This window comes from Ctenopharyngodon idella, chromosome 24 (assembly GCF_019924925.1).
Source record: "Ctenopharyngodon idella isolate HZGC_01 chromosome 24, HZGC01, whole genome shotgun sequence".
Lineage (NCBI taxonomy): Eukaryota > Metazoa > Chordata > Actinopteri > Cypriniformes > Xenocyprididae > Ctenopharyngodon > Ctenopharyngodon idella.
Genome location: NC_067243.1, coordinates 17,766,699 through 17,779,857, shown reverse-complemented (window position 1 = coordinate 17,779,857; position 13,159 = coordinate 17,766,699). Strand labels below are relative to the sequence as shown.

The 13,159-nt window shown below is 39.1% G+C and overlaps 2 protein-coding genes across 11 annotated transcripts in view; both read left to right on the top strand.

Moving 5' to 3' along the window:
- The window catches only part of cadps2 (Ca++-dependent secretion activator 2), a 160,604-nt gene extending 154,981 nt beyond the window's left edge, over positions 1-5,623 (top strand). For all 10 annotated transcript variants that reach the window (XM_051884053.1, XM_051884052.1, XM_051884050.1 and 7 more), the window contains 3 exons: positions 628-735; positions 4,493-4,597; positions 4,782-5,623. In XM_051884053.1, the coding sequence (XP_051740013.1) occupies positions 628-735; positions 4,493-4,597; positions 4,782-4,952 (384 nt within the window). In that variant the 3' untranslated portion in view covers positions 4,953-5,623. The remainder of the gene's footprint in view (positions 1-627; positions 736-4,492; positions 4,598-4,781) is intronic.
- Positions 5,624-7,766: 2,143 nt separating this feature from the next.
- fezf1 (FEZ family zinc finger 1) lies at positions 7,767-11,529 on the top strand. Its single transcript, XM_051884178.1, has 4 exons — positions 7,767-9,521; positions 9,600-9,734; positions 10,509-10,641; positions 10,788-11,529. Exons 1-4 carry the CDS (start codon positions 8,760-8,762, stop codon positions 11,048-11,050), a joined length of 1,293 nt encoding a protein of 430 aa, XP_051740138.1. The 5' UTR covers positions 7,767-8,759; the 3' UTR covers positions 11,051-11,529.
- The last annotated feature ends 1,630 nt before the right edge of the window (positions 11,530-13,159 follow it).

The following is a 13,159-nucleotide window of genomic DNA, read 5'->3' as shown; positions in this document are numbered from 1 at the left end:
TAAATGCTAGAACTCTTTCAAATTGGGTGGATTCTGATTGGCTGTCAGTGTTTTAGTGTTGATCAGCTGAAAAAAAAAAATTGCTCTGAAAGTGATTTCAATAATATTGTTCCTGTGTCATTATCGTTATAGTTGTTGTGTGAACTTTAGCTAATAACTTTATAGCTAGTTATAGTTATTGTTCTTTGTGTAAACAGGCCTTAAATCATCAAACTTCAAGAAATAAATGAGCTGACACAAATTAACAAAATACACATACACAAACGGGGTGCAATAAGAAATAAGGTATTAAAGTGAAAAGAAAAACCTGGTCATGTGATCTCAAAATGGCCGCCACCATGAGGGGGACCTACCCTTAGGTAGGATAAAACAGCTTTCACTTGGCCACTGATCTGACTGATGTTTAAAACATTTGTGAAAAATATTATACATTTCTTAGGGGTAAAACATTTCACTTAGTGCACCTTTATGAAATTAAAAGTTTGAAAAATCAAAACTTTTCATCTCAAAATGAATCATCAGCATGTTTTCTGGTCAAATTTGCTTTGCATCGACAAAAATCAAATGAAGACTCAGAATGAATGGTTCTGATGAGCATATTAACTTTTGATCCGTCACTCTCAACAGAAACCTGGTATGGATCTAGCAGATACCTACATCACCTTTGTACGGCAGAACCAGGACATTCTGCGAGACCGTGTGAATGACGAGGTGTACACGGAGAAAATCTTTGATGTGAGTTCCTGGCACATTACAAATGAGATTCAGTTTCACCAGCTGCATTAAGCCCAAGGTATACTTCGTTCGCGTATGCACACAGTCTAACGCACAGCCTTGCAGAGTATACTTCATTTGACTCGTGCACATGTGTTTGGCGCATGCGTAATTTCAAACAATCTCGCCAAGAGGTTACAACCCATGTAAATATCTTTGTATTCTTTCATGCTAGAGTTGTACAAATGAGGATACTTTCTAACCTCTTCGCTCAATCTCTTTTCTATGTAGGCCTTCATTGTCCCTGTAGCTTGCATGTGTTCTGATCTGTTCTGTTTATGCAGATTTTCTTTGACTACCTTGTGAATTGACGCCCCCAGGGCACGGTTGCCACCTTGTGGATAAAATAATTATTGCAAAATAAAGTAAATGTGCATGTGCGACCTGCGCGTACAAAGTATGTGCGGTTAAAAAAATCCAGTGGTGCGCGTATGCTTCTGATGACGAAATTTGCATCATGTGCACTGTACGCTGACCCTCACGTACGCGTAAAAAGTGAAGTATACTTAGGGCTTAAGATGCACTAGCTACAGAAATGTTTTGTAATAGGTTTAAAGAGCAACACAAATCTAGCAGAAGTACTTCAGCCTCTTTGTTTTTAGGTGTGCTGTTGCATGTGAATGAATGTTCCAAAAGCTATTCCTTTTTTAAACTGTCTCAGCTCTTTTCCAACGGCGTTCCTGCAACATCTCCTCAGCTGTGGGTATTGTAAAGCCGAGGCAGAGGGAGGTGAGAAGGGGTGGGGAAAGTTTTTGTTGCAAGAGGCAATGAGGCCTCACCAAGAGCACTCATCAGCCCACTGTGACCACTTCCAGTGCCTGAGCACTCACCCAGGGCTCCTGTTGACCCGTTTACTCTCAAACAACGTCGAGAGAGAGGTAGAAGGCGCAAACGCGTACCTCTCAGTCCTTAATTTTGTTTAGAACACACTGCTCATCCTTCCAAGCCTGCTTTCAGATGCGGCAGATCTATAGAAAGACACAAACACTCGAGAAAAGTACACACGACACTCCCGCCCCTATAAATGCCGAGCAGGTTGCCTTCGAAAACTTTCTATTCCGAGCCAGATTGGAGAGACGCAGTGTTTGATGTCTTCTCTTGATTTATTAGACCTTTGCCGAGGCCGCCGATGGAGGCAGGCGGGTGGGATGGAGGTGCCCTGCACACCAGCAGCCACTAATGTGTGTCACACGCGCACAGTCATGCACCAGGAGCGAGCCGAGAGAAGGGTCGCCGTGTGTCATCGCAGAAACTTCCTCATCAAGCAGCCTGTGTGTGTGGTGTATCTTGAAACATCAAGTCTTACGAATCTCAGTCTGTTTCAAAACATCTAATTCAAATCTCTGGATGGATAAAATAGCAGCCGTGAATATATTTTAAAGGGATAGTTCACCCAAAAATGAAAATTATCCCATGATTTACTCGCCCTCAAGCCATCCTAGGTGTATATGACTTTCTTCTTTCAGATGAACACAATCCAAGATATATTTAAAAATATCCTGGCTCTACCAAGCTTTATAATAGTTGTGAATGGGGGGAATGTTTTGAAGCCCCCAAAAATGCATCCATCCATCATAAAAATAATTCATACGGCTCCAGGGGGTTAATAAAAGGCCTTATGAAGCGAAGCGATTGGATTTTGTAAGAAAAATATCCATATTTAAAACTTTTATCAACTATAATAACTAGCTTCCGGCAGATGGACATCGATTTGTGGTGGAAGAGTAACGTCTGACCTGACGCATTCGTAATGACGAATGCAGAAGCACAGAGGATAGAGCAAAACAAAACACTGGTCACGAATTAGAAGTTTAAAACGAGACATTTTAAAGAGAAATGTCAGAGGATTTCAATATAAGAGAACAGTAGCTTGAGTTTGTTGCACAGCCATATTTGTTTGAACCACAAGTAGCGTCTAAGCTTACAATACTCCTACTTCCTGCATCATACATCGCGTCACGGGTTACTCTTGTGGTGCAAGTCGACTTGCGCAGTACGCGTACGGTCGTCTGCCGGAAGTTAGTTATTTTAGATGATAAAGTTTTAAATATGTGTATTTTTCTTAGAAAAACCCATCACTTCGCTTCAGAAGGCATTTATTACCCCCCCTGGAGCCGTATGGATTATGATGGATGGATGCATTTTTTGGGGGCTTCAAAACACGCCCCCTATTCGCTACCATTATAAAGCTTGGAAGAGCCACGATATTTTTAAATATCTCAGATTGTGTTCGTCTGAAAGAAGAAAGTCATATACACCTAGGATGGCTTGAGGGTGAGTAAATCATGGGATAATTTTCGGGGGTTTTTTTGGGTGAACTATCCCTTTAACGCTTCTCCTTAAGGACGAGCCGCTGTACATCAAGCCGCCAATTGTCGTGTTGCGGAGATGCTTGAGGAAATAGGAAAATCAGTCGCCGCATGCCCTTGCAGTCTGCGGTCTGTTTGTCCGAGGTGCTAAATCACTGTGATTAGCGAAACGATGAGGTTTGCACGGCAAGGGGCCACAGCCCTCAGCCTGGTCACAGGTGCGAAGGCCACCCTCCTCTGCCTCCCTAATGAACCAGACAAGTGGACACTTAAGCATGTGATTACTGACACATGGGATGGTGATTCGTCTGATATGAAGAAATGCGTCGCCATTCTTTCACCTCTAACAATTAGGGCACAGTCATCTGTTTCACAACTAGCCTAAGTGCTTCAATTAAGTGGCGTCTCATCTTTCCATTTTGCCCATTTTCCGTTAACGGCAGGAGCGGACTTTGCTGATTACTTGTGCTCCGTTTGGATTCATTTATGCTCCCGTCACAAATTTGAAAGCGTTAAAGCAAAGCCTGACAGTAAATTACATGGAATAAACAGGAAGCTCTATGAAAACAGGCCTAAGTGATATATTTCACAAACAAACAGTTGATGCTGTGGTCTTGTATGACACCGTCTTGCTTGTGCGTGTATTCAAACGAATGCGTAAAATCATATTCTGAGCTTCTAGATAAGCAAATCTCAGTCTTTTTAAATTTCGTTGACGTGACCTATTAGTTTACAAAATGAAATTAGTGGGCTGAATGCCAACACAAGCTGGTGTCAGAGGGTCCTCAAGTAAAACCGATTCACCCTCGGATCGCCATTGATTAAAGAACCTGCTTCTTTCATAGAAAAGTCTGCCTTCTGAACCGTTAATTATATAAGGTGTCCTCACGTAAAATAAAATGTGAACTAAAGGTGTTTTGAGTGCAAGGTGACCCCTTCACACACGGATTCATGTGTTAGCCCTGTAATTAGTAGGTTCGGTATCTTTAGGTGTGTTATTAAGTGCGAACGTGACCTTGTGATACTTGGGGCACGAGAAGATACTTGCAGGAAGTTCAGTAATGAGCAATGACGTAATGACTCTTAATGAATACTAAATACTTTAATACACTGAATTGGTAATTCTTGCAGATCATTTACTGTATGATTGTATCTGAAGCTTGAGGTGTAATAAAAACAATTTTTGAGGACTGCAAAATTCAGTCCGTATAGATGTAAAAAAAAAAAATGCCAAGGCTCAATCAAACAAGAAATACACATAAAGGGACCTTTTGACATTAACCAAAAGCAGCTTTTTCTTTCACGCCCCATGTAGGTCACATCTTTTTATTTGCTTAAAGGGCTGAGGGTTTTTTGCATCGCATTTATGTCCCCTTCAAGGTTTATCTGTCTCTTTCTCACATGCACAGCAATGGTACAACTCTTTCATGAAGGCGGTGTGCGTCTGGCTGACGGACAGACTCGACCAGCAGCTGCATGTTTACCAACTCAAAACTCTCATCAAGATTGTCAAGGTAAAAAAAGAATACAGTCTGAAGAAGTTTTTGTTGGAAACTCTGTTGATGCTAATCGACCATGACACTAGTGCCGTTTCAGGCGAATCTTGATGTACGAGAAGTCAAAAAATTAAATCAACACGTCCTTAAACTATTTCATTGTCCTCCATGCTTGTTTCGTCTCTTTATTTTTGTCGTTCAGAAGTCGTACCGTGACTTCAGGCTGCAGGGCGTGTTGGACGGCACATTGAACAACAAGAGCTACGAGACCGTTTACAACCGGCTCACTATCGAGGAAGCCACGGCAGCCGTGTCGGCCGCGGACGGCCTGCAGGGCATCACCATGAGGGACAGCGATGAAGAGGAGGGTTAACATCCCACCTGTGTGGATGGTCATAAACTCGATACGAAGAGGTCGGATTCCAGCTCTCCTGATTGGAGCTCACGCTTCATGCTCCCCAGCCAGTGCTACACTGCCCTCTTGTCTAAGCCGGTGTCACCATGCTTGTGTAAAACTCTCATTGGCCACTTACAGACAGCTAAAGTGTCTCTGTCGTTCTGTATTTGATGTGCAGTGATGCAGTGGCTCGTCGCACGGCAAGCTCGAATAGCACAAATTTTACAAACAAAGGACCAGCCGATGATTTGTAAGCGTATCGTAGACATGGCGTACCGAAGTGAAAGCTAGAAATACAGGGCGTGAGGGAAGTAGTGTCTGCTTATGTGCTTTTTTCTTTTTGCATCAGCTTGGGATCCTCAGGCCAAAGCTCCAGATATGGTGGATGAAAAATGCTAGTTGTTCACTGTATATTTCGATGAAGTCGTGACACTGTTCCACTCGATAGCTATGAGTTCACATTCAGATTTTTCTGTAAAAGTAACCGTTGAGTGTGTCATGTATAGTATGCTGTCAATGTCCAACTATGTTTCAGATGAAAGAAAATGTCACTGGATTTTAACAAAAGCTGTATATTTCTATTGTCTTTGTGCACCTGAGATTGCGCAGGTGTCTTAAGTGTTCCAATTAAAGTGTTTTTAATGTCACTTTCTGGTCTTGTTTTATGTTATGCATGAGTAGCCTATAAATAAAAACATTTAACAAGGGTTAAATAAAAATAAAACCTGTTTGAACAACATTGGACATTAAAAACAAATGTGTATCTTTTTTATATTTTCATTTTTATAGGCATTTATTTTCTAGATTAGATTTTAATTCAGGTAAAGTGGAAACAAAAACTTTAAATACAGTTATAGTTGGTTTATTAGCCAAAGAATAAGCAGCACTGTTAAAATATTTATTAATAACTATGTGTTGTTCTTAAGTATTCAACATTGTTGTTTATATTTTAGATTTCGTTTCTGTCACTAATAAAAAATGATGGCAATTGTTGGTCTCGTTATCAAACCCGCTCAGCTTTCTGCATGTCCTTTTCATTATCCCTTTAAATGGCCTTCATCTTTATTGTACATCATATTAAACAAACACATCTAAAAGTAATGGAATTCTGTTCACTGATTACTTACTATACAATAGCGTCAAGTCCATTATTTCTAGACGTTTTACACTAAACAAGACTAATAATAACATGGGAAGAAGTTCAAATCATTTTAAATTATAAATTAAAACGTTGAATAAAATATAAAAATAGACTGTTAAAGATATAACAGGAGACACTTACCTACTGTAACTGTTTACCACTAGTTGTTTAAGGATAATTTATATACGTTTAAAAATAATACGACGTCTAAAATCATTTTGGTTTGATAACGTTTTTTGGGTTTGCTGTGATAATTTAGATTAAGCCATCTAGTCTACCAGAGACATGGAAGGAATTATATTGTTTGTATGTGAGGTTTAAAAAATATGTCAAGGCTTGAGTGTCAGATAAATAAATAGCGATTGTGAGATAATCGCTGTCATCGAATCATAAATCGTGTATCTTACTGAAATATGCTTCTAACGGAATTGCAGAGAAATTACTAATGGGAAATTTAAGTGCACGATTCTTATTTATCAAGTCACATCAGATAACTAATAACTGAACCGTTAAAATATTTAAACTCAAAATTTGCTAATTATGTAGGCTATCATATTCAGAATACTGCCTGACTGAGCGTATCTTTATATTTAATATTGACGTTGAAAAAAACATGACAAGCTTTTAATACAAACATTGAGCAAAAAGAAACAAATATTAAGATCCATTTGTGCCGTGATATCATTACACATGATTTCTTTCTCTCGTTTTGCCTTCGCCCAGCTGAAGAAATCTGAGGAGCAGCATATGACAACAGTGAGGCGACTGCTTATTATGTGAAAAAGCTCAAAATTGCAGGTTATTTGACACCCATCTGCTTCCAGTTGAACAGCAGTCAAAATTAGCAATGTTCTAAAGTCGCCCTGAAAACACAAACATTATCATTTTAGCGTATTTATCTTGCTGAGCATCAGCATTGTAAAACAAAAACGATATTACCCAAGTATGTATATTTAATAATAAGTAGGCCTAATAAACATAAAAAAAAAAAAAATTTAAAAGCACGATATGTCATCGACGCACTCATTTCCCATATATGTTACCTTTTAAACAGAATAATCCTTGACGACAAAATGTCTTCGCATCGAATCAGTATCAACTGTATTTCACACCGAGCTGCCACTTTTCATTTCTGCTTTTGCTCGCGGACTGATTGTAACGCGCGCGACTCTCTCACTCTCTCATGGCATGATCTCAGCTCCTTGGAGGCGTTTTTGCTGTTAATACCTCTCGTTTGGCGCACAATTCCCAGATGAATGTCCTCACGAGTTTGCGCTGGGAAACGAAGGTCGTCTGATGCGAAATATGGCTTTTCCATAATCTTTTTTTGTGTGTGTGTGTGTGCGTGAGGTGGCGCGTGACGGCAAAACCATGGAATGGTCGCGTGAAGTTTCACTAATGGCATGCGAAAGCATGATAAATTATTATAATAATTATTTTATTACATTTCACTTTATATGTAGATACACATAATTGGGGAAAATCGGTGAATTCATAATAGGCTAAATCAGATAACAGGTGCTGTTAATCGACCGCTTAAACACTGGAGACTGGGGAGTAGCTATAACACAGGGTGAGATGTAACACCAACAGTTTAACCAATTAAAAATTAACGACAGGGGGTAAAATTACGATCATACATGACCAACGGCCCCCTGAGGTGACATTATAAGACTTTGTATAAAAATAGAAATGAACAGGGCAATATGCTACATTTGCCTGCATTTAAAACGCATTAGCCTATATGTATTTGTTCTTTTTTATTTACTTTTTCGAATTAAGATTCGAAATATGTATTTTCCATTTTGAATTAAAATATTTTTTAACAAGTTAATTCGATTACCACATTCGTGCACAAAATGTTCATGTTCTTAGTGTTATGGCTAGTGTGGTTTAATTTATAGTTTATAGGGAAAAGTTCAGTTGTAAATGTCTAAACTAATTTGTGGCAGGTAAAATAAGAGTATTACAACGAAAAAAAACGGAGTTACAGACGTTTAAACAAAATCCCTAAAATTGTAGTAATGTCCATTAAGTCCTAATTTGTGTTCGCTTTTATGCTAGTTCACGCGGCACGTCTTAGTCAAAAAGCAGCCCTAAATAACTCCTAAATAAAGTATGTTGTTATCAAAATCGCCCTCCAGTCCTACCCAAAAAGAAAAAAAGCGGTTTCAAAGTTTTCATATGTCAAATGTTGACAAACATGATGCATGCGCGCGCCTGTCATCGTGCGCGAGGTACAATGATGTCACAGCGAGGCGCGAGGAGACCGGAGATTCGCCCAGCGCTTTACAGTGCTAATAAAGAGCACCTTCTTGAGTTAGTCACCCACAGCAGTGTGTAGGACAAGTGCAGGGAGAGAGAAAAAAGCCGCTCTAGTGATTGATATAACTAAATCGAGCATCTGGGCTGCTTTACGTGTCTTTGACGTGCGCGCGTGGTGAGCCCTGAGTTGAGCTATTGACAAAACACTCTTTATTGAGCAATCCGGGGCGGACATAAGTGCTGATTGTCCGCAATTGACAAGCAGCGGAGAAGCCAGGGGGCCTTTGCGCTTGATGATGTCTTTTCTTGCGGGTCACTGAGAGGAATCAAACTTATCTACAAAAGGAGGACACAGGTACAGGTGCTGCGCTCGAGTCATGGACAGCGCGCTGTACCACTCAGCGGGAATACTCGGCGCCCCTTCGGCTCCGACTGGAGGAAGCATGATCGCGAGCTCCAAACCTCTCGCTTTTTCGATCGAAAGGATTATGGCCAGGACGCCCGAACCAAAGTCAATACCGTTCCCGAACTTGTTCCACGCTCCCGTGGGGAAAGCGGAGCCCAAGCAGTCTCCCGCCCCGCTGCACTGCATGATCCCCCTCATGCCGCTCGCCTGCGAGCCGCCTCACAAACTTCACATTAATGGATTAGACCACCCTGACGCTTTTTCGCACAACGCGAACGAGTTGCTGAGCATCGGGTTGAATTATAAGAACGAGCAGCAAGACGCGACCCCGGCCATCGGACAGTACAAACTCTTCCGGCCGCGCGTGGTCAACCAGTCGTCGTTCCACGCGATGGGCGCCGCCGTCTGTTACCTGAACTGCGGGGAAAGCGCGTGTCCGCCTCACGCGGGTCTGGTGAACCTGCACCCCATGGCGTCGTACCTCCTCAACACGCCACTGCACGCGCGCCAGAAGAGCCTGTTTTCCTCGGAGAAGAGCAAACCGGGCGCCGCTGCGGACAGGTGTCCTCCTGGCTTGTCTTTTAAAGAGCTTTCTCACTCTCACCTGCATCATTACATGAAGGAGAGCGCGCACATCTTGTCGGAGAAGTTGTTCAAGAACTCCGCGGCCAAATTAAACAGCGGGTCTCCTCAAACCAAACCAAAGGTGTTCACCTGTGAAGTTTGTGGCAAGGTGAGACAAGCGTGATCGATCTTATGTTTTAGATTAGCCTACATGTCCACCCTTTTTAACACAGTTTGCAATTTTCAGGTGTTCAACGCGCACTATAATTTAACGCGTCACATGCCGGTTCACACTGGCGCCAGACCGTTCGTGTGCAAAGTGTGCGGCAAAGGGTTCAGACAAGCGAGCACTCTGTGTCGCCATAAAATCATCCACACTCAGGTAATTATGCACATGATTATACAAATGAATATTTAAATCACATTACTATTAACCCCACTCTAAAAAATGCTGGGTTGTTCCAGTCCATGTTTGAGTCAAATATAGAGAAGAAACCTAACCGTTGGGTTTAAATTTTTAACCGTTGGGTTTTAAAAATTTAAACCAACGTTTGACCCAAACATGGGTTGAAACAAAACAGCATTTTTTTTAGAGTGTACTAAATTGCAATTTCTGTGATATTTTATTAGTAAATAGTCCTATTAAATAAATGTTTCGGTATTAACATATGCCTATATTTGTCTTTGGGTTTTTTAAATATATATAATAGACAGAAACATTTTATATCAGAATTTATACATGTCCGTATTATGCCGTTTCCATGTTAAAAAATAAATAAATAAATAAATCATGGAATAAAAGGAGGCATGCTATATTTTCTCTCTCAGAAGATTTCTCTCTTAAGAAGTTTTTTTTATTTTTTATTTTTTTCATGACGAGATAATAGTTTAATTTTTTTAACTATAAAAGTTAAGATAATGATATAGCTTAATGAATAATGTAAAAAAGGAGCAAATCATATTATTATTATTATTATTATAAAAAATAATATAATAATTAATAATATGTTAACGTTTAAAAAAATCAGACTCATTTCCGTTATCAGTATTGTAATTGTAATATTCCAGTTTATCAGCCAAATTTAGGCCTACATGCTAATATGTCAGGTAAAATATTTGACTTTTTTTTAATACATTTTCCAACGTTTGTTTGCAGGAAAAACCGCATAAATGCAACCAATGTGGCAAAGCTTTCAACCGAAGTTCAACTCTCAACACTCATACACGAATTCACGCCGGATACAAACCCTTCATTTGTGAATTCTGCGGGAAAGGATTTCATCAGAAAGGTATGCGTTCTCAAATGGATTTTATAATATCTATTTTTGTTATATTTATTATTTAAAGAAACAACAACAAGATAGATAGATAGATAGATTGTTTTCCTGCCGTGTTTATTGGGTTTGGCTCCTCACATTCGTGTTTTATTTTCAAGGAAACTACAAGAACCACAAACTGACTCACAGCGGAGAAAAACAGTTCAAGTGCAATATCTGCAACAAAGCCTTCCACCAGGTGTACAACCTCACATTTCACATGCACACGCACAACGACAAGAAACCTTTCACTTGTCCGACATGCGGAAAGGGTTTCTGCAGGAACTTTGATCTTAAAAAACACATTAGGAAACTGCACGACATTTCCCCATCAGGATCCCACTCGCCATCGACACCCACCGGAAACATGGAGGGTCAGTAAAATCCCGGAGAGTAAAAATGCTCCGGAAAAATCTATTCGCGCATGCAACGTTTTATTTTTTTAAATGTATTTTTTAACACTATTATTTGTATAATTTTGAGCGACCGTCCTCATTGTTGAAGCTCGTCTGTGAATGGTAGATTATTACATGATTCTTTTTACTCTCAGGGTAACGACAGTCTTATTTATTTGAAACTGCTGTTGTCATTTACTTAAAGAGAGTAATTGAAACCCGTATATGGAACATTGATTCTCGTGACCGCTGTGTATTTTAAACTCCATTTTATATGTTTATTATTTATACAGTTCTTTGTATTAGCTATACTGTTTGCCGACTGTAAACGTTTTGTTAAATCAATGTGAATATATATGCAAGGCTTGTTGTATATTTCCAATGACATCTGATCTGTCAAAAAGATTATAAAACATATGATAAAAGGGTTGGGAATCCAAATAAATAAAACATATCTTATGCTATATATATATTTTTTTTTTTCTGTGTGAATACAGGTATTTGCGTTTTATAAGACGCATGTTATAAAAGACTCTTGGAAATAACAGACCATGAGATTCTTTCTTGTCAAACAAATACCATTAAGGTCTATGCAATGACAGATATCTCAGGTTAACTAAATAAAATCTAAATGCCATAATCAGTATCATAATTCTGGTACTCTTTATTGGCACTAATAGAATTGCAGCAACCGTTCTCTGTTAAGATGCTGTGCGCATATGAAGAGAAAATGCTCCATCTAGTGGACTAAAACTAAAGGGAAAATATTCTCTAAAATAAATATATTTATAAACTTACTGTATCATGGAAAATAATGATGGTACTAAACATGTGCTGAGACCCACATCTCACATAGTATTTTGCCAAAATGTTGCCAAAGCTCAGAGGAAATTGGTCAGATTCAAAAAGGTTGCTAGTAAATCTGGAGGGTCAGTAAATCTGGAGGGTTTTTGAATCTGAAATTGGTCAGATTCAAAAAGGTTGCTAGTAAAATTAGTTTATATTTAATATATTAACTGTTAATGTGTAATAAAATAACTTGTATTAGTGAGGATTATAATATTGGATTACAAATGCCAATTTTTTTATTCAAATCTTTTAATAGATCTCGAGGGACTGTAGGAATGGGGTGGGGCCCTAAACTTACTTCAGCACCACAAGACTGAACAGCTCCCAATATTACTCAAATATTCTCTAAATGCTAAAAAAAAATAATATCCCTATTATGTCTGATGTGCGCGACTTGCAAGGCAAAAATGTATTGATATTCTTCTTTGTATTTTTCTTATCCAAGTTTCTGCTAAATAATTCAGCTGAATGCTGAATTAAATGGAGCACATTCAAATTAATTCAAACTTGTTTTGTAGGCTAAATAACAGTTTTGTTTTTATTATTATAGGTGTTTTATACAGTAAGACAATTTAAGGAAAACTCTCGTTGACTTAAAAAGCATTTCTATTAGTTTTTTCGTTGCATACTGAGAATTCACTCTTTTTTGTCCTATATATAGGACAAAAAAGAGTGAATTCTCAGTCCCTTTATATATCCCTTTCATATATAGACTCATTTCGTGTTATAGACCAAGTCGAGTCAAGATTCTCGAGAAAAAAAAAAGCTTTACACCGAACCAAAGATTAAAGTTTAAACACTACTGAAAACAAAAAAACCCAGCTTAAACTAGCCTTAACCTGGTTTGCTGGTCTTTGCCAATCTCGTTTCTGGTCGACAAGATGTGTTCCTCGTTCTGACTAACGTTAGTTGAAGATGGCCAGCAAGCTGGACCATTAGGAGACCCAGTTAAAACAAGCTTAGTCTGGTGTGAACGGCGTTTTTCAGAAAGGAGTATTGAAATATATTTTATTTACTTCAGGAACTTTAAATCTAGTTAACATTAATAGCCTGTTGTTGTTTAAATAGTAACATCGCAGGATATTTTTTCTTAACTTGAAGGAAGATAAACCGAAAGAACCCCTTTTTACCTCGTCATAGCTCTTGGCTGCCTCAGTATTTGTAGAAGCGCGCGGAAGAGAGAGAAAGAGCGCGCGCGAAAGGGGAGGGGTCTGTGTCCTCACTCTACAAGTCATAAAGCTGCGACG

Excerpts from the sequence above, each read along its gene's own strand:
- fezf1 (XM_051884178.1), top strand. The coding sequence starts at position 8,760 with ATGGACAGCGCGCTGTACCACTCAGCGGGAATACTCGGCGCCCCTTCG. Across the intron at positions 9,735-10,508 it reads ATAAAATCATCCACACTCAG|GAAAAACCGCATAAATGCAA; the intron begins GTAATTATGCAC and ends GTTTGTTTGCAG. Across the intron at positions 10,642-10,787 it reads GAAAGGATTTCATCAGAAAG|GAAACTACAAGAACCACAAA; the intron begins GTATGCGTTCTC and ends TTTATTTTCAAG.